The 20,225-nt window shown below is 36.4% G+C and overlaps 1 protein-coding gene across 1 annotated transcript in view; it reads left to right on the top strand.

Moving 5' to 3' along the window:
- The window catches only part of NECTIN3 (nectin cell adhesion molecule 3), a 47,889-nt gene that overhangs the window by 24,548 nt on the left and 3,116 nt on the right, over positions 1 to 20,225 (top strand). The window contains exons 3-6 of the mRNA XM_009644834.2: positions 3,239 to 3,577; positions 8,711 to 9,007; positions 10,854 to 10,971; positions 13,868 to 14,019. Coding sequence (XP_009643129.1) covers positions 3,239 to 3,577; positions 8,711 to 9,007; positions 10,854 to 10,971; positions 13,868 to 14,019 — 906 coding nt within the window. The remainder of the gene's footprint in view (positions 1 to 3,238; positions 3,578 to 8,710; positions 9,008 to 10,853; positions 10,972 to 13,867; positions 14,020 to 20,225) is intronic.

The raw sequence follows: 20,225 nt of genomic DNA on the forward strand, positions 1-20,225 counted from the left end.
ACAAGGGATTCATTCCCTACTTCCCACTGACAGGCAGGTGTTCAGCCATCTACAGGAAAGCCAAGCTCCATCACATGCAACGGTGACATGGGAAGACAAACGCCATCACTCCGAATGTTTGTCTCCCCCTTTCCTTCTTCGCCCAGTTCATATGCTGAGCATGATGTTATGTGGTCTGGAATAGCCCTTTGACCAGCGGGGCTCAGCTGTCCTGGCTGTGCCCCCTCCCAGCTTCTTGTGCACCGGGCAGAGCATGGGAAGCTGAGAAGTCCTTGACTAGCACAAGCACTACTTAGCAACAGCTAATACATCAGGGTGTTATCAACATTCTTCTCATCCTAAATCCAAAACACAGCACTGTGCCAGCTGCTAGGAAGAAAATCGACTCTATGATTCCAGCCGAAACAAGGACACTCTTGAGTGGAAGTATCGATGTTAAAGTAAATACCTGTCTTAGAGTCCTGAGTCCTGGAGAGCCCTGAATTATCAGCACAGTAATTAACTTGCTAGTTTGAACTGTTAGCTTGATTACTCAGCAACCAAAAGAAGTTGGTTAAATAATAACTGGCTGAAGATTAAAGCAGAGATGCTATTGCAAATGAAAGATGTGGTTGTTCTCACTTGAGCTTTAAACTTTTAAAAAAAGTTTAAACACTTTGGAGTATATATACTGTTATATAAAACATATTAGTTCAAGTCGAATGATAAGCATAGACCAGTTGATTTTTGTCTTTGAAGTCTGAACATATATCAGAAGATGAGATAAATGTGTAAAACTCAGTGTAATGATCTATTGGCTCTACTTCCTTTATTGGAGAAGGTGAGTGAACAATAAGATGTAACTGAAAAATGTTCTATATGCTGCAAGTGTGTGTGTGTGTATATATATATATGAGGTCCGCTCAGTCCAGTCTGTAAATCTTGAAAGTAGCAGCAATAAACAAGCTTGACTTCTGAAAATATTCATGCAGTTTATGTGAGAACACAATGTTCTCATGGCACAAATGAGCTGTTAGAAGTATTCCTTGATAGAAAGAATGTTTTATTTTCACATCTTCAAAAAAGGGATAACTATTAGTTAAGTATTGACTTTTTAAATGTGCTCTGGTCATCTTCATGTAGCTAAAGCTGCTAATTATTGGAAGTAGAGTTGTAAAAAAAAAAAAAAGAGAGAGAGAAAAAAACAGCTTGTGTGTTCCACTAGCTGGGATGACTTTCCAGTTCAGTTTGTTACCATCCCAGAAGCAGATCTTGTGTAAGTTTCTGTGTGGGGCTTTTCTGTACTAAGTTTGGTGGAGTTATATACAGCTGGTCATTATGGTAAGGTTCAGTACAGGTTAAGATTCAGTAGATTTAAATATTGCAAATTGCTGATTTCTGAACAAAGGTGTATGCATGTTCTGTACATTCTGAAATACATTGCAGAATTGTAATTTGTGAGCCTTATTTACATATAAGGTAGAAAGCAATAGGTAAATACTTACTAAGGAGCACTTCACCTTATGCTTAAATGTAGCAATGGCAAGTGGAGACAAAGTTGGGGCAGGATTCTGTGTGTTTCAGTTAGTGTTCATACAGTTGCTATCTTTCCAATTCCTGTCTCAACAATATGTATTAGCTCAAGAGGCATGAGGGGACTAAAAGTGTTCTTTCATTACTCATGGATTAGTCATATTGGATATTCTCCATATGAAACTTACTAATTTTTTTGAGTTTTCTAACTTTTTTCCCCTCATCAGCCTTGCTTAGTGACTGACATATCAACAATCTTGGTGTAAAGTTCTGGCTTAATTTGATTTATTTGTGCAACTTAATGTTTTCATACTCTTGGCATTAGCAATTAGTTTTATACTGAAGAAATCCATAACCGAATCTTTAAATCACTTATGTAGGTGACTTCATTGACTTAGTTATGGTTTGAACACTGAAAAATCAATTGATGGTAAATGGAAAGCTTTCAACAATGGATTCATACTTAAAGGCATATAGAGATTTTTTTTTTCTGAACACGATTTCTCTTTTGTGGGAACTTTTTGATTGAAAAGGCAGTTAATGTCTGAAGTTGAATGACCTCTTTATGCTTATGACAATTGGGCTACTAAAATTTAGACTTGAATCTTGTTGTGTGGGTAACTTTCTCAGTAACAGCTTGAGTACTGATTTGATAACTGAAGAGAAAATCAGAGCAGTTGAAATGGCTCTGCTAAAACTTAAGCACAGTAAAAATAAACGCAGTGCGGACTAAGACTTTGATTCTTTTTCATCCTGTTAGTTTACTCCAAGAGAATGAATGATTGAAGTTGCAGAGTACCTGTTGGTCAACAGAAATTGTGAACCTGTGGTTTAATGAACTGCTTTGTCCTGGTGGGTTTCCTTTCTTGAAAGGAGGTGGTGTAAATGCTGAGCTCGGAATGCAGTTGCTTCTGCAGAAAGTATTTTGGGTATTAAACAGAAATACACTGAATCTTAAGCAAACACTGACCATGTCTATTCTTGCATATTCACTGTGTTAATACAGAGGTAAGATTTCGTGTGAAGACACCACACTACACTGTAGCAGAAAGATTGCGTATGTATGATGGTACATACCTTTATTGGAAACTAGGACACCAAAGCTAAAATCAAATCCTTTGACTGTCGCTGTTAAGATGGAATAGTTAGTGGGGTTTTCGGTTTTTTTCTTTGGTGTGCCTTGGTTTTTTTAAACTGTTGCTTTGCTTAAGTAGTTACTGGTATGGAAAGTGGTAGAAGTTTCACTTACGTATTTCTCCTTAAATTATCTTTATTAGGAGACTTACCTTTTGAAAGTAGAAATAAGTGCAGTAATTTAACTTAAATTTTTACCTGATGGTCTGGAATGGTAATTAGACTACTAATGAAGTACCATGTCTGACTACTATGTTTTCAGTAAATCTGAATACACGCAATGCTCATATCTAGTTAAATTCCCAAAAGATTGATACACCAGTTACACAATTGTCAGGTAATTTTTATAGAAAGTTGAGTATTAGTGGTAGTGTTTTCTAAAGAATGGTTGATGCACACCTAGCTTTGATGTTTCTGCTTAAAGCATGCTTTTGTAATGTTTCTGATTCTGTGAATCAGTTAGAATACGGTTATTCAGAAGAAAGTAGGAAATATCTTTTGAAAAAGGCAAGCTAATTGCTGAAGAAGGCTTAATGTGAAGACTTTATAGATAATCTTCTTGTGTGCCAACTAACGATTGCTTTGTTTTTAGGTGCCTTAGCTGGACCAGTTGTTGATCCACATGTGACAGCAGTTTGGGGGAAGAAGGTTGCACTGAAATGCATAATTGATGTAAATGAAACAATAACACAAGTTTCTTGGGAGAAGATACATGGTAAAAGTTCACAGACTATTGCTGTTCATCATCCTGAATACGGAATATCTGTTCAAGGAGAATACCAAGGAAGAGTGTCATTTAAAAACTACTCACTCACTGATGCCACAATAATATTAAAAAATGTAAGCTTTTCTGATGCAGGAGAATATATTTGCAAGGCAGTTACATTCCCACTTGGAAATACACAATCATCAACAACTGTAACAGTACTAGGTAAGTCAACTTCTTTATCAAAGGAGGTGAAATTAACAACACACTTGTTAGTGAAATTCTGCAAATGTACTAATATGTCATATTTTACCTTTTAACCTAGTGACAATACAAAAATTTATTCTCCAGTCTTTCATAACGGGCATCTTGGTATTCTTACTAACTTCGTTGAGGAGACTAATTTTGGGTCTTGCTTCTTTAGAACTTGCTCTTTGATTGTCCAGATATTAAAAATAAATAAGCAGTTCCTGTTTAGGCATTGCACTAATCTAAATATTTGGACAGTGCTGTAGAACTTAAACCTGCCAGTGATGATACTAGGGACTTCTCTGTGTGTGTGCTGAGAAGCTGCCAAACACACTTTAGCTACCACCTTGCTTAAATTACCTCATAAATTTCTTGCTAATAAGGTAAGTTGATGTAGCTTCTTGGGGTTGGTGATGTAAACTGTTCTTCGCACAATATAAATGTAAAGCAAAACTGCCTAGATGACTACGGGGAGTTGTGGGAAGAAAGGCAATTTTAAGGCCTTGACTGGTTGAGGATAGTCATAATGTGAATGACTTACATAAACTCAGTTTTTGACACAAACTGATTTTGTCTAGCTTGTTGAGGGTTTGGTATTAGTGTCATAAAGGACTAGTACTGAATCACAGGTAGACTTAGGTGGTAGTGCAGTATGAGGTGAAGTGATTATGCTATCCTGAAATTTGGCAAGCTATTGATTTGCCCTCTCCTTATAAAATTATATCTTCTTAGAATAAAGTTATAAGTATCCACTACAAGTAGTCAAGTGATATTTTTTATGCTCATTGAGTCCTCAGTTACTCTATTTTTGTAAACAAATGTGCTTTTTAGGATCATCTTGGTCTTTGATCTCTGCTTTCCACGGTAGTAGAATACTATGAGATTAATCAGATGGCTGTAGCACAGTATGTAAACTGGTTTTCACCACAAGGTGGGGCAAAATAAACGCATCAAAGTGGCTTAATCCAATTTGAAACAAGTAACTTGACCAAAGGAGTTCCGTGTGATATACAAAGCATGTAGCCTTATGGCTCTGTTTTTCAACTGTCTTCTGGCTGTACTATGAGAGGCTATGTCTGTGGCTATTGTAGCAATCTTTTGACTTCAGGTTTCAACTATTGAGCTTTATCAAATTGCAGTGGGAGGTTCTTATTGTTCTTCATATCTTTTAGTCAGTCCCTATTTCTAAAATTTTTTGTCAGATCACATTAGTAGTTGTGTCCATTTTGCCCTTCAAATTTTAGGTTTATGGAGAACATGAGGAGAAGGAGGATCTTGGAAAGCAAATATATGGCCTATGTGTTTATAATTCTGCATTTGAAAATGTAGGATCACAACTTGCTTAATAAGATACATAATCAAAAATTGCAGCTGGAAGAGGTAAAGAAGTATTTGTCAGGCATACGGTGGTCCTGACCATAGTGTTTTTTCATAGTTGATGGTGAGGATGATTGCTGAAAGTTGTAAGCCGCTCAGTGACTTGGTATCAACCTCTGAATTGCAATAACCAACTACTACTTGCAGTTAGCAGCTGCTTGGCTTGCATGCACAGCTGGGTAACCAGCTCTCTGTTGGACTTACTTATCTTCTGTGGCCTCAGCAGGGTGTTTTCTGTCCTTCTGAAAACTTCTTGCTACACTGACATCTAGACTTAAACAGTAAAAGTACTGGGAAAATAATGGTTTTCAGAATACGCATGGAACAGAACCATTTTTGAGCTCTATTGGCCTGAGCTCAGCAGCCCCAAGCTTAGCTTGGTCTTACAGCACAGAATATTTCCAGTCAAAATGTAAAACCTGATGTGACTTAAAAATCAGCTTTATTCTTACTGCATTCTTCCACTGTTCTAAAAATCTCTCCCTTAAGTGAGGAGAGGAAAGTTCATGTCCTGGGGCTGAAACTGTTGCCAGTCCAAGCAGCATTGCCTTTTTTTCCCTAGTCCCTGGCTATTCCCATTTAGCAAAGAATGTTTCCATCCTATGTGTAGTGGACATATTTAATAATGTAGTAGGTGCTTGTACACTGTAAGGCAGAGACACTGAAGACAAATGGAGGAAAAAATAGCTACAGAATAAAACGTCCTGGATTTTGCTACAGTACAGCGATCACTTAAGATCATATTTAGAACTTCTGTCTTACACTACTTAACAGAATTACCACAGTTAGTGACTTTGCTCACTCCCAATTTACTTTGCTTAGTGCTTCATGTTGTCTTAAGGAAATGCACTGTAAAAGATGTTAAGACAGTGAAAATATGAAAATACTTTTTGGGTCAAACAGGTGTATCGATCTTGTCTAAAACTTTGGTTCTTCAAACTTACCTTGTTAAACTAGGGCAAAAAAATTGCAAAGAATTATATGTTAAGCTGTTTCTTTCTTGTGATGCTGACTAAACGGGCCAAAATGGTGTTTGAAGGCAGAAGAGATAGTATGTGACAGAGTAGCTCGCAGAGCTAACATAATTTTATGTTACTACCTTAAATGCTGTATGTGACTATCTTAAACACTTGGTTCGGTTTGACTCTTACTGTATTGCTAAGCTGGATTTCTCAGCATGGATATTGACAAAGTAGATCTTGTGCTTCTGCAGGCTAGCTCTTAACAACGCTACAAGTGAAGAATACAAGCTGCGCGGATGAGAATGGCAAAGGTAGATGTAGGCCTGTCGCCATGAATAGATCCCAGAAACACTAAGGTAGAAATTCTTACAACAAGGAATTAAATGAAGGTGCATGTCAGACAGTGTGGAAAATGGATCCTCTCAGTTCTGATAAAGTAATGGTGTTTGAGAAGTGCTAGTTGATGAGATGTATACATTCTTTAAGTACCACACAATACTCCAGGACAGGAAGAAGTATCTAGTAGATAACAAATTAGTGAACTGACTGGTCTTAAAAACCAACCAAACAAAACCAAAAGCCCCCAAAGTCAATAATAAAAGATTAATTAGTGGGCAGGGTAAGTTACACAGATATATATAATGCTGCTAGTTTTGAGGAGAGAGAAAATAAAAAGTAGAAATACTGTTTTTGAAAGAAGTTACTCAAGTAAATGTCAGTTGTGCTGAAGAAGGGGCTGACAATTCCTATTGTCATGCTGTTTTTAAGGAATGAGTGAATTTAATGGTAAGTGGAAATAATCCTGTTTGTGTTGTAATCATGCCAATTTTGTCCAGACCTCCTGTGCACAGTGGCAGAAGAATATTACTTTTAAAACTAACATTAGCAGCTGAAAAAGGCTTATGAAGTACTTAAAAGCAAGAAGAAACTTTGAGGCTTGGCAACTTAATGCAGTAGGATTTAAGGCTTTTTTTTTTCCTGTGTTGTTTTTCTATAAAGAAGTGTAAGGACTTGAGCACCAAGAGATCTCTGATTGTCCCTGTGAATGTAAGGTGAAGCTAGAGTAAGTAGGGTTAAATTAGGTAGTGGTTGTGAATGAGTAAAAGGGCTAGCACAGCTGTGCAAATTAGTTGAGGCTTCCTAAACAGCTGCAGGTCTAGCTTACATATTTCAGCCACTACTTCTTCCTGTGGCACATGGAATGGTCCTGGGACAAAAGAGGACTGCTACAAGAGTCTGTATGTAGAAGTTACACTTGAGTGGGATGGGGAGGACAGGGGGGAAAAGCCAGCCAAAAATCCCCCCCAGAAAAACCCCTTCAAACCCAAAACTTTGGGTAATCTTTTTTCCAAGTTGAAAACCAGTAAAACTGTTTCTCATTGTGAGAGGTGAGATGCCAATGCAGGGTAGGGGGGAGGATACAGCAAAATTTATTATCTTTATGTTTGTAAGACACTAAATGTAAATTTTATGATATATGGGTCAGCTTCAATTCTTGGAAAGAAATTCTGTGAACTAAGCTTCTTGTAGGATACTGAAAGGAATGGAAGTTGCAAGAGTTGTCTCTGCTTTGATTAGTGAGGGCTGGTCCACTGTGGTGGATTCTGAAGCCTTATCGTATGTAGTGATGATTTGACTTAGAGGACTCTGATAGCTTGATTTAGATCAAAAGACAAGGATTGTGTAATAGGCTGGTATGCTACAAGGGAAACGTGTATTTTCTCGTATTGATGATAGAAACGGGCCATCCTAGAAAGCAAAACCTTGGTTTGTATCTGAAGCACCAGATGGTATTTCTGACTTAGGGTGCAACTTGTGGATGGCTTGTACAGGGCTGAAACAGACTTCTTAAATAAGAAGGATATTTTTTAAAAGCTTTTCAATCTATGGTCCTCAACAGTAGATGAGTACATTAGGAACTCCCTTTTAGAAGGTGGTGTGTTTTCTAAGGCTCTAAAATCTTGGGAGTGAGCAAATGAGTTTACAAGAAGGTCAGCTCCTTCTACTATCAGATTTCATGAGTCTTGGACATAGTATTGAGTTCAAGTTTTTTACTTCTGTAGGTGATGGCCATCTATATATAGACAGAATTTTATTTATATAGAGAAACAATTCATTTGTGTCTTGAAAAAATACAAATTTTGTATAAAAAATATGTATAGTTGTGTGCACATATTAGTTTTTTATATAATATGTGTATATGTAACAAAAATACTTTTTCAGAGGTTAACTGTTCTTTTCAGCGTGGAATCAATTTATATGTTGTACTGATCAACAGGATCTTAAACTCTTGATATCAGGTGTTAAAACACTGAATTAAGTAGCTTTCAAATGACACAAACTGACAGTATAGATTAATACTTTAAGTGCAATGCTTGAAAGTGCAGCAGAATCCAAGCCTTTCTTAAAAATCACGGTACAATTTCACCCTAATATCTTAAGCTGTTTGTTGTCAGGCTGTCAGGCACTGTAACTATAGCTCTGCAGGTCGTGTTTTGAACCTAACCGCTTTGGAATTCCCTGTGAATGCATTAAACATAGTGAATGAGCAACATTCACCTTTGTCCACTCATTAAAGTTCAACGGTATCAGCAGGCCGAAGCTCTGTAGAGCTATCATCTCTGATACATGACATGATCTTATTTCTAGGATATCTGATTAGCATGGGCTTTGCAAATGGATTAGATCTTGTCTAACTCTTCTACATAGCAACAGTTTCAAAGATGTGGAGTCTGTCCTGTTTAAATTTACTTCTTTTTCCCTTCCCTAGTTGAACCTGTTGTGAGCTTAACAAAAGGACCAAACCCTCTAATAGATGGTTCAAATCGGACAATAGCAGCCACTTGTACAGCAGCCACTGGCAAACCTGCTGCAGAGATTGACTGGGAAGGAGGTCTTGGTGAAATGGAATCCAGCTCTACTTTGTTTCCAAATGAAACAGTGACAGTTGTAAGTCAGTATATGATTGTCCCTACGCGATTTGCAAGAGGAAGACGTATAACTTGCATTGTGAGGCACCCTGCTTTGGAAAAGGAGATAAGATATGCTCATGTATTGGACATACAGTGTAAGTATTTTGTAAGGTAGTTACTACTTGGTGTATATATGTTAAAACCACCCTCTTTATCAGTGTATACCTTCCACAAGAAGGAGGTGAGCACTTACTGGTTCAGGAAAAAAAGGGAAATTAAAACTATATAGAAGAGCATCTGATAAAAGGTGGTCAGGCAGGAGTAGAAACCTAGGGTCTCTGTATTAAAAAAATAAAAATCTACTCACAAAGCTAGAATACCATTATGTTTCTACTGTTTGTTTTGGATATTGGCTCATGGGTAAACATTATTATCCATGTTTATATTTAACATTGAAAAGATTACAGACAAAATAACAAACTCAGTTGATCCGTAAACTGTTTATAGTGCCTTATAATTTCAGCAGTACTAAAAAAATTCTAATGAAGATTTATGTTTGAGATGACAAGTTGAAAGTAGGTCTTATGGGGGTCAGTAAGTTATTTTCAAATTAATCACTAAGCTTTTTCCACTCTAATTTGCATAAGGAAACAAGAACGTAACATATACATTCCTAACATTTGTTATTCAGCTTCAGGTTGCACATGTAATTCAAACCTGTACCAGGCTTGTTTAACAAATTTGAGCCTTTAAAATACATGAATTCCAAGTGAGATGGCTTACAATGCTGCTTAGAGAAAACCAGTTAAGACAAATAACCTTTAGGCATGTGAGCCATTTTTTGTTAGACAATGCAGACATGAGCAAACTGAGCTATTTTCAAGTTCTTCCTTTGGCATGCTGTCTCAGCTGTGTACTGCTTTAAAGTTCCTCAATCACAGAAGATTGTCAACTCAATTAGAAGAAATGTAGTGGCTGGAAAAAGAAAACTTTGCTGTTTTGGTTTGACTAGAATCTCTTGTGGGTTTGTTTTTGTTCTGTTTCCTAAAGAATCACATTTGGGCATAAAATAGTGATTTGTACTGTTTTATTTTGTCAATGTTGAAATGAAGTTCTAGATTGAAGTGCCGTTGATACAGCAATGGAAGTAACGATTATTTGTTCCCATTATTGCCTCAAAATGGTGAATATGAGAATGAAATTCTGTATTTAAAGTGAAATGAGGGGGAAAGCTGGTCTTAACTTTTTTTAATCTGAAATTAGCGCTAAGGCATTTTTCAGAACTTCTAGTAAAATTGTATAGTAAGCAACACAGCAGCAAGTGAGAAGCAAGGATTTTGTCTCTCTCTATTTCTTCAGTCTTTTCTTGTGCTTACAGCTTTTGCAGCAACTCCATATCTGCTGTAGGAGCTTATACCAAATCATACTGGCTCTTCAGTTCTCTGGGTTCTGAATGTTTCAGCTAGGTCTTTCTGGCTTATCTACAGTAGCCTCCTAGCTTTTTAGAGCACTAACAACATAATTCTACATTATGATGCCAGTAGATAACTGTTAACCTTTTTAACTGGCATCTGTGAACTTTTTGATCATTTCCTAATTACCTCTCAAACAGTTTCTGATCCTTTGCTGTATCTTGTTAGTGAGAACTCGCTCTAAGTTACAATTCCTCATTTCCAAAAAAAACATTAAACTCATTGTTTTATTGTGAAGTCCTTTCACCTTGCCGAAGTGCTGTATGTTTGCTGAAAACACACAGTGGGACAGTTATACCTATTAAAACAACTTACTGTTTCTGATCTAATCCACTGCTGCCATATTATGCTGTAGCTTGGAACTGTATCAGTGTTTTCCGTGTGTGGTGGTGGTTTATAAATTAAAAAAAGAAAAACCATAACCAAACTGAAAACCACCACCTGCTTCACTGAGCTGACCATTTCACACAGTTAAGTGTTTAAAGAAAATATTGTGATTGTTGATAGGTTAAATCTTTTTTTTTGTCAGATGCCCCAGAAGTTTCAGTAACTGGCTATGATGGAAACTGGTTCATTGGAAGAGAGAACGTTCAGCTCAGGTGTAATGCTGATGCAAATCCATTACCTATGGAATTTATGTGGACCAGGTAACTATTTAAAAAAAGGGGCTTGCCACATGATTAAGGCAATATAATCTCTTAGCTTACAGTAAACATCTGCTTCAAAACCAAGGAGTGTATGACTTCTATTGGGTTGTAATGGTATTATCCAGCCTTTTAAAAGGAGGATACAAGGTATGTGTATGTATGAATATGGGTGAGTGGATATTTTGTAAATTTACAAACCTGAACAGTTTGTCATTACTCTCAGGATACAATCTTTTGTAGTTACTTAATAAAGTAAACTAAACTCTGCATGTTGCAGTATATAGAGCAAAGCCCAATAAATCTAGTAATGATCCAACTATTATTTCATAAGTTCTGTTTTATTATTACTTAAAATTAAATTGTAAACACTTGAACAGACTTCTTAATATCTGCGTTTTAAAATCTGGAAATTACAGTTGAGATGGCAAATACTGCTTACTGAATTACAGAATTTGTTATGTTTTTCAGAAGTGCTCAAGTAGTTGCCAAGACAGATAAATGCAGTGTTTTGGGTAGTGATGGAAACGAGGTCTTGAGCATATGTCTCTAGTAAAAAAAAAAAAAAATTCATAACAGCTGCATTTCATGAATATATGGATTGGGTGGCCCCTACTCTGAAATTTACTGCTTTGCTTTTGCAGCCATGGATGTACTTTGGGCAAGAGACAGAGGAAGACGACAAAATCAAGCATAGATCAAAATCTGTCCTGTATAGAACAAAAAAAATAAACCCAGCTATTTTAAATTGATTTGTTGCCTGTAGAGACAAAGGAAATGATTTTCCTAAGGACAGTGTAAATTTATGTAGCTTTGTTACACTGCTGTTGGTAAAATCACAGGAATATTTACTGATGTGAAGCTGTAATCCATTTCCCTACCTTCTCAATGGTAGATATAATCTAGTGTATAGGAATAGTAGTTGTATTGTTGTTTGAAAACATTGTATTGATAATTTTGGAATTGCTTGATGGCAGTTTCACAAGAAACCAACTTTACTATAACTGACACAATCATAAAAGTAGCCATTGAAATCTTAGTCATTATTGCGGCTAACTCTAGTCAGAATGGCATGGCTACACTAAAGGAGGTTTAGTAAAAAGCATGCCTTAGTAAAATGTTTGCTTTACCTATGTGCTATAGTAGGCTGCCATCCCCATTCCATGCTTAGCTCAAATTCAGTGTGATGAGAGATTTCAACACAAAAATTCCTATTTTTAAAAAAAAGATTGCTGGACTCTCAACAGCAGTACAACTTGTCTCTTAGAAGAACTGGGTTCTCAGATGTCTGATTTGAATTTGAGATGTATGTAAGAACTAATCAATACAACCTCTATTTCCTATTCCAGAAGAAATATATACAACGCTTTAAAGTACTTCAAGCTTCAGAGGTCACTTTTAAACTTCTTAAGGCTAAAACTGAACCAACTTTTAAAAGAAAAGCTTAATTTTCTGGAATAAAACTAATGTACCTTTTTGCCTGAGCCACAATAAAACTCATTCAAGAAGCTGTAATACTGGTAAATGAGAAAATTCAAGGGGGGAAAAAAATTCTATGCAAAAGAAGGATAGCTTGAGTGTTTAAGGAAATGGAAACTAGCTGTATTGAAACTGCGTGCTATCTTCCTGGTTTCAAATTATAATAACTTCTAGAACTACCGCACCAAAATAGTTTTATCCCTTGGAAGCAAAGGTGACACTGTATTTGCTAGGACAGTAGTATTTTCATGGTCAATAGTATTTTAAAGTGTTGCACATGTGAGAACTTTATTAGAATAGAGCTTTCAAACCAATTGACTATTTTATAATGGCTTTTGAAATACTTCTGGTACTATGAATTATGAAGTACACACTTAATTACTTTTACCAACTTTATACAGCTGAAGCAATTCTGGGCAATAATTTTCAGCAAAGCAATGGGAAAGTTGTCTTGAACCTACATTTGTTGGAGATGACGTTTATTGTTAACTGCGGGTTTTTTCCATTTGAGTACCTATTTTAAAATGTCAGGGGTGGCGTTGTTCGATACTACTTGGAAAATCGTACTTGCTAAATGCTTCCCAGATACTGAGACCTGATGATCATATGTTTGAATATTGACTTAGTCCTGCTCAGCTGTTAATAGATAGTTAGATAAAAGCAAATTGGGATGCAATGGCATGAAATTACATGGGTGTTTAATGGGCAGTTGGCAGGTCTGTTAAAATAGTCCAGTGTCTCTGCCCTTTCTCTGTTGTGTTTACACAGTTGTTACTGCAATCACATGCAGAATGCTACAGGGAAATGATAATTTTGGAAAAGCTAGTTGATTGAAAACAATTTTTTTAACCAGTTATTTCTCCAAATGTATTGGCAAGCACCAAATTCAGTTTCAGTGCAGTAATTTAGATGGAAAAGTGACAGGGGATGAGAAAAGGCAGGTTGAGAGGGGAGAAACTGCTTGAATCTTGCTCAGAAATCCTAATCAAAATGTCATGTAAGTTAAGTGTGTGCTGACAGAAATATTTATTGTGGTAGCTCAATGGGGTCAAAAAGAACAGGCAGATAATCCTGACAGTAGTGTAAGTGCATCTTAGTTTGACCGTTAGTTTTTAGAGCTTGAGTTGGATTGTTCCTCTTAAGTTATTTTGAGATAATGTTTTCTTAGTTGTCGTAGTGTTCATTTGTAGACAGCTTGCTAGTGCCAGCAGACTTGACATTTAAAGGACTTGGTACAGAAATTAAAATGCTAAATGTTCACGTGGACACTGAGCATATGCAGTGAAAGCACACTGAGGATGTCAGAGCACAGTGAAAAGTTCACACTCTAGAATGTTGTAAATATTATTTTAAACTAGTTATATTTAGACTTTAGTCTTAAAGGTTCACAGTTGAAATGTAACTAATTCTTTTGGTTTAGGTTGGATGGACAATGGCCCGAAGGATTGCTGTCGGTCAACAATACTCTGCAGTTCAGCAGCCCATTGACTTACAACTACACTGGGACTTACATCTGTAAGGTGACTAATTCCCTTGGTCAGAGAAGTGATCAGAAGACTATCTACATATTAGGTAAGTCTGTCTTCTCAGCAAAGACAATATGTTAACTTAGACTTTTTTGGTCAGTGGTTGAAATAGCAAGCTGAAGAGCCAGCTGATGCATAAAGTATTTAATCTTTTTAACTGTGTGAAAACCTATTGAAAGTATGGATTTGAGAGCTACAGTAAAACTTGGGATTAAACTGACTCTTCAGTAACAGTGACATACAGTGGAAATTCTTAAGATTGAGGTAGTTCTCATAGTGTTCCTGAGATTATTTCTTTATTTTGGTAGGTGAACTTTGTGTTTGTCCAGTGTTAGCCTTGTGTTTTGGCAAGACATATTGACTGCAATAAACAGTACCGTGTCTGTAATAGATTGAAAAAACAGATGCTAGTGGAAGGGGAACAACTGCATTTAGAAAAGTCAAAGATGCTCTGCTTGAAGGAAGTTAGGGTTATGTTCTGAATGTGTGCATTGTACTCCAGTTTCTCGTTGTCTCCTTTTCTCGGGCTGCAGATATCCAGTAATCATAAAGTTAAGTATCTCATGCAGAACTCTTGCTGATCTACTTAGTATAACATGGCAAATTCGTGTGTCTGTTCAGCACCACTGCTAAACATCATCGTATCTATTAACACAATGTAATTAATGTTTTACTATGACACCTTCTGTGTGAAAGAACAGCATGAATTAAGGTATATGTGAATCGTGCTGTACAAGTGTGAGAAAGCTATCTAGATTTCCATAATGGATTAGCTAATACATAGCTTGATCAATAAGTGCTAAGATATTATCATTTTTTAAGGAAAATAATACAGACATGAAAGTCAAAACTTAATTCTGTTGTATGGTGTTGCTGCTCTTCAGTAAGTTCTTGACATTAGTTACTCTACAATGTGAATTAGTGTCAGAGTGCATATTGGCCAGTTTATAGGGTACAGACATAGATGACTTCTTCATAAGAACTTAAAACTAAATATGAGCACTTAAGTTTTCATTCTCATCCCAATACTTAAGACTAAAACCGAAGGTACATGATGTTTGAAGCCACATCTGCCACAATTTATATTTCATAGTTATCTGCATCTTCAGAACAAAGGATGGTTTTTCAGTCAGACTGACATAACTACACTGCAGGCCACTGTGGGAAACTAGTGAGTTCTAATTAAGTGACTACTTAATGAGCTAGTTAACTGGAAACTTTGAAATAGTTTGAGACAGTGGAGTTATTTGTAAATAACTTAAGTCTTTTAATAGCTAGCATTTTTTATAATTTAAGTGCTGCAAATTAATATGGGAGTCACTTCTGTGAGAAGCTGCTTTTGGACGCTTGGTTCTAATGCTTCCTTTATGGGGAAGAACTCATGGCTGCTGTGTAACAGTCTCAAAACAATTACAAAGACTGTCACATTGGAAGAAGTATCAAGTAAGAAGACAGGAATATCATCATTAAATAGGATGAAATATTCTCCTGGAATGTAACACTCAAATACGCTTACCCAGAAAATAACAATATGGTTTATAGCTCTGTTCTCAGCCCTATTCTAACTTTAAGGAGGTGGGAAGTTTTTCAAGTCCACCACTGTTCAAGTTGTCAGTTCTATGAAATATGATCTGCTCTAATTAGAACTCGTGCTTTTTACCATGACTGTCATGCATGAAAATAGAAGGCTATCATTCCAGTTATGTTTGCAACTAACAGACTAAGGTGGGCTAACTATGAAATATTATGTTTCCTAAAATGAATCGAGTTTTTGGAAATGCATAATAGAAATATATGCTAGTTGAGCTGTGGCAATAGCTTATGTTCTAGCCTGTGGCAAATGCAACATAACTTAAACTAGCTTACTGCAGAGATAGTTAAGCTGCATTAGTTGGTTTTTGGTGTGGAGTGAAGGATACTGGTTATATGCGTGCTGCTTTTCAGCTCTTGTTCAGCAACTTTGTTTTGCTGCAGTAACTTTATTGCAAATAGCAATACTTGGGCTGGTTTTAGGGAGTGCCAACACTGAACCTCAGCTAGCTAGAGATCATACATGGTCGTGGTTCTACAAGTAAAAGCAAATATTTCAGTTGACATTAAATTAATGTCATATTAATCTTGGAGTGTGTAGCATGACCAACATCTAAGAAAATATAGGTGATTTTTGGGCAACTTAGAATAAATCTGGTGCTGTATCAGTACAAATAATGCTCAGGCAAGTCGTACACATCAGTAACGCTGAGACAATCCAGCACTCTCTTTCCTAGATACCTTAGAGAAGATTATACCAAACTGATTAAAAGCACAGTGTGTTAACTTCTTATTTTAATGAAGTCTCCTATATATGAGACATGAGGCAATCACAAAGTATAGTACATTCATTGCTTTCAGAAATTAATATTACGTACATTTTATTGTAACTCTTAAGAATAACTTTTCAGTGTGACTCGCTCTTTAAATAGCCAAAATGCCCTTAAAATTATGCAGTCTGGGTAAGTGACTATGAAATAGCAAAAATGTCCATCTTAAATAATAATCATTCAGGTTGATCTACAGAGGGAAGAGACTAATGTTGGGAGTACAGAAAATAAGACTGAAGTAGTAAACTTTAAGTCAAACTGCTTACCACCGTAATATTTGACTTAACTGAGCAGATGTTATCTAGTAATGGTTAATATGGCACTGCTGTACTGTAGAGCAATCATTTAATTACCTTATTTTTTCATCTTAGCTATTTTCCTCAGTATAAAATTGGCAAAAGCATAAAGTGAAACTTTGAAGCTAGCAGACAAAGCTGTATGATCGTACCATTTTTCAAATTTTAATTATGAAGCTGACAGAGGATTTATGAAGTTTGTGTTTCTGAACAGTCATGATGCTGGTAGTTGTAAAGCTTTTTAACTGCTAGAAAAAATAACTATTAAGTTGAAATGGTTTAGGATTGGAGTGTAAGCTGAGCAAAAAATGCTTTTGGTCCTAATATGCATTGTTAAAAAGTAAAGCTGTATTTTTAATAAATTCTGTTGTGCTCCTAACTTTAATGTTAATGCTCCTGAAGTGGAATAGAGAAATGTAAGAGGAGTTGACAGGGACTAAACGATAGATTCACCAGCTTTTAGTTACAGGAGATAATACATCTTTATATGGATAGGGAAATATTAAGATGGTGTTTGAAACTAGAGAATCTTTTAATACTGATTTTAAGGCACAGATGTTTTCACTATTTCTTCCTTGTTCAGTGATGTGAAGTTTAAACTTGGTTCTTATAGTTGTCCAGCAAAAGCAAGTCTCATTCCTCATGGAGTTCAGAGGTGACCAGGTGTTGTTGAAATTCCTGACTTAGTCCTACAGCAACAGGTTTTCCAAAACAAGCTGTCAGCTTGATATGTAAAGCACTTTGTCTTGTAATATAGATTTACTCAGGTTTTTTACACAAGTATTGAACTTCATTTTCTTGGCGTTGTGTTTCCCTCACCTCCATACTGTTTACTGAGGCTTCCCCTTCCACCGTTTGTGAGAGAGGTGACCTGCGAGACTCACATTCAGACAAGATATTTGCTTCCTCTGTCACCTTTTCAAGTGACTTCGTTTGGAAGAGACTGCTTTTTGTTAAAAGTAAAGCCAGCCTTTGTTAGCCAGCAATCCTAGCAATTCCAGGAAGATGTCACTTTTAAGTACAGAGTCCGCCTTCTTGTAGACTAGATATTGTCAGGGTTAACGTAGCAGAGGCTGATCATTGTTTTTGCTTCTGTTTCTTCATATGTAGACCTCTTTTTCTGAGAGTGCATTGTGAATACAGATGCTCTTGTCTTTTTCTAAAGCATATATTAGAAGGGATATTGATAAACCACTTTTTTTTCTGCTGTAAAGAGAAAGGAGTCCCAGGATATCCTAACTGCTAACTTGCGTGCTGCTTGTTATAGCAGGTTTTGAACTTTCAATGTTGTTCCTGAATATTCCTTGCAAGCCGGAGGTTAGTTAATGATAACAGTTTTTTCTCTTGTGTCCCAAAGAAATGCCAAAATGTTCTATGTGGTGCATAGAAATCCCAGGTAGAAACTGCAGAAGTACACTGAACTTTGAAAATGGATTGTTGACTCTGATGAAAGAAATTCTTGGTTGCTTCAGGCTGATCTCAATTTTCCTATCTGTCATGCTGCCAAAAGGTGGGGGAGCAAACTGAAGAGAATCCTAAGGGAAACCTTTCACTCCAACGTGGAACCTGTTTACACAAGACACTGTGTGGAGAGGGTTATACAGTCTCCTTACCCACTACTTGATTTTTAGAGTAGGAATGGTTGGAGAAACAATGATAAATTTCAAAATAATTTAATCTCAGATGTTCAGAAAGCCTTCTTTCACGGAAGGGCTACTTTCTCTGCTGTTATAAGGGAGTTGTGACATAAGCTTTTCAGCAGTTGAAAGAAAGAGCTGTTTTTATAATGCCCAGCTACATGGAGTTATCAAGTACTTTAATTTTTAAGGTACTTATCATCTAAGGGAAATTTAGCAATAACAGCAGGTTAAGAAGCAGAGGTAAATATGTGTCTCTGCAAACATACATGTAATACAGGCAGACACTTTCCACTTCATAAAATGAGAACTGCAAAGAGAGATTTTGTAATCTGTGCAAAGCCAACTTGCTTTTGGATTGTAATTGATAGCAGGTCCTTTTCTTGCAGGAGGTGAAGAAGGGGATGTGGGAGTTGAAGTGTGGATCTTGAATTGTGTGGAGTTTGTGTTGTGTTTTTTTTAAATGAGGAGAACTAGACTTTGTCATGGTTTATGAATCTAGACAGACTTTGTCTGTATTGACACACAACAACTAGCCAAGGTACCTGCCCTTCCAAAACTTTGTTTCTGTAATGCTTAAGTGACAAATTTTAGCCAAAGGAGATGTGTGCCAGTATTGAATTTTCTTCCTTACTACAGAGCTGGTCACATTACCCCTCAAATATTTCATAATGGGCTAAACCCCAAATGGTTTGTAGTTTAAAAATATTGCATTCTTTATAGTTGGTTTTTACAATGGTGTGCTTGTTGATACCGAGATAGGACTTAACCTAAGATTTTTAAGCTCATGGTCTGGTTCTAAGGATGATCCATCTATCTCTTTGTCCATTCATCTTTCTGGTACTTGGCTTCTTGTTGGCTTTGAATTCCCACAGAAGCAAAGATGGGCCCTGGACACTTGAACAAGGATGTACTGCAGGGGTATTGAGGGGAAGAGACTTAGTGTCTGGGGACAATGAGGCTTGTCATGTAGCTGTAGTCTCTACTAAACTTAATTGTAGAAATACATCTGCCCAAGGTAAGTTGTTTGTATTGCAAGAGCTGGGAAAACTGTATCAATAATAGTCGTTTAAGAGAAAAGTAAAAGTACCAGGCTGAAGCTGTTGAAAGTTGGTACTGACTTTTATGGGAAACATATGGAAAAAAAATAGAAGGAAAACTAAGCATAGTGGGCAAGGACAGTGGTGCTTTGTTTGAGAAGGTATTGGAGCTTTGTTTGAAGTGAAGAGCAAATCTTAATTTTCTTGGTGGAAAACTATCAAAGGCTTTTAGACAAACTATTAAATCTTAGCTGCTTTTTATATATGGAGGGAGCTGATGGGTTTACTCTTTCGTACCAGAAAATAGGGTTTTGCTTTCTTCAGCTATGTATCCTAGACTATTTTAATGAGGGTGGTAGCTATGTAATAACAGAAGAAAATTTTTGTGAGTCTTCACTTGTCCTCATCATTACTACAGAATATATGTAATAAGATTTTGAACAGGGCCCAGAACATAGTAAGAGACAAAAACAGAAATCAAGATGTGTTTAACCTAAACCCAATTTTTTTCAGAATTTCTGCTGCTTTCAGCTCCCTGGCCTGCATGGATACTTTGATATGTTGTGGTTTGTGCAACAACACAAGCCTACATCAGTGAAAGGGATGAGAGCTGTTAAACATTGGGGCATAAGTAAAATTTTAAAGAAAATAATTAGTAGAAAATGGATGCTTTAGAATGAAGTGCCATTTGAATCAATTAAAATCAAAATAATGTGCTTAATGTTTTGTGGAAAGCATTAAGAACTCAAAGACACAGGTACTGATGATGATGTGAAAAGTTATAATTAAACAGCTTGTTGGTATGAAAGAATATAATCTTTCATATCAACAGACAAGAATGCTATCTCCAAATTAAGAAAACAGCCATTTGAGATGTGATTTGCAAGCAAAATGTTGTGGAGTAGAGGTAAGGAACTCT

Source organism: Egretta garzetta, unplaced genomic scaffold (genome assembly GCF_000687185.1).
Source record: "Egretta garzetta isolate BGI_Z169 unplaced genomic scaffold, ASM68718v1 scaffold278, whole genome shotgun sequence".
In the NCBI taxonomy this organism is placed as follows: Eukaryota; Metazoa; Chordata; class Aves; order Pelecaniformes; family Ardeidae; genus Egretta; species Egretta garzetta.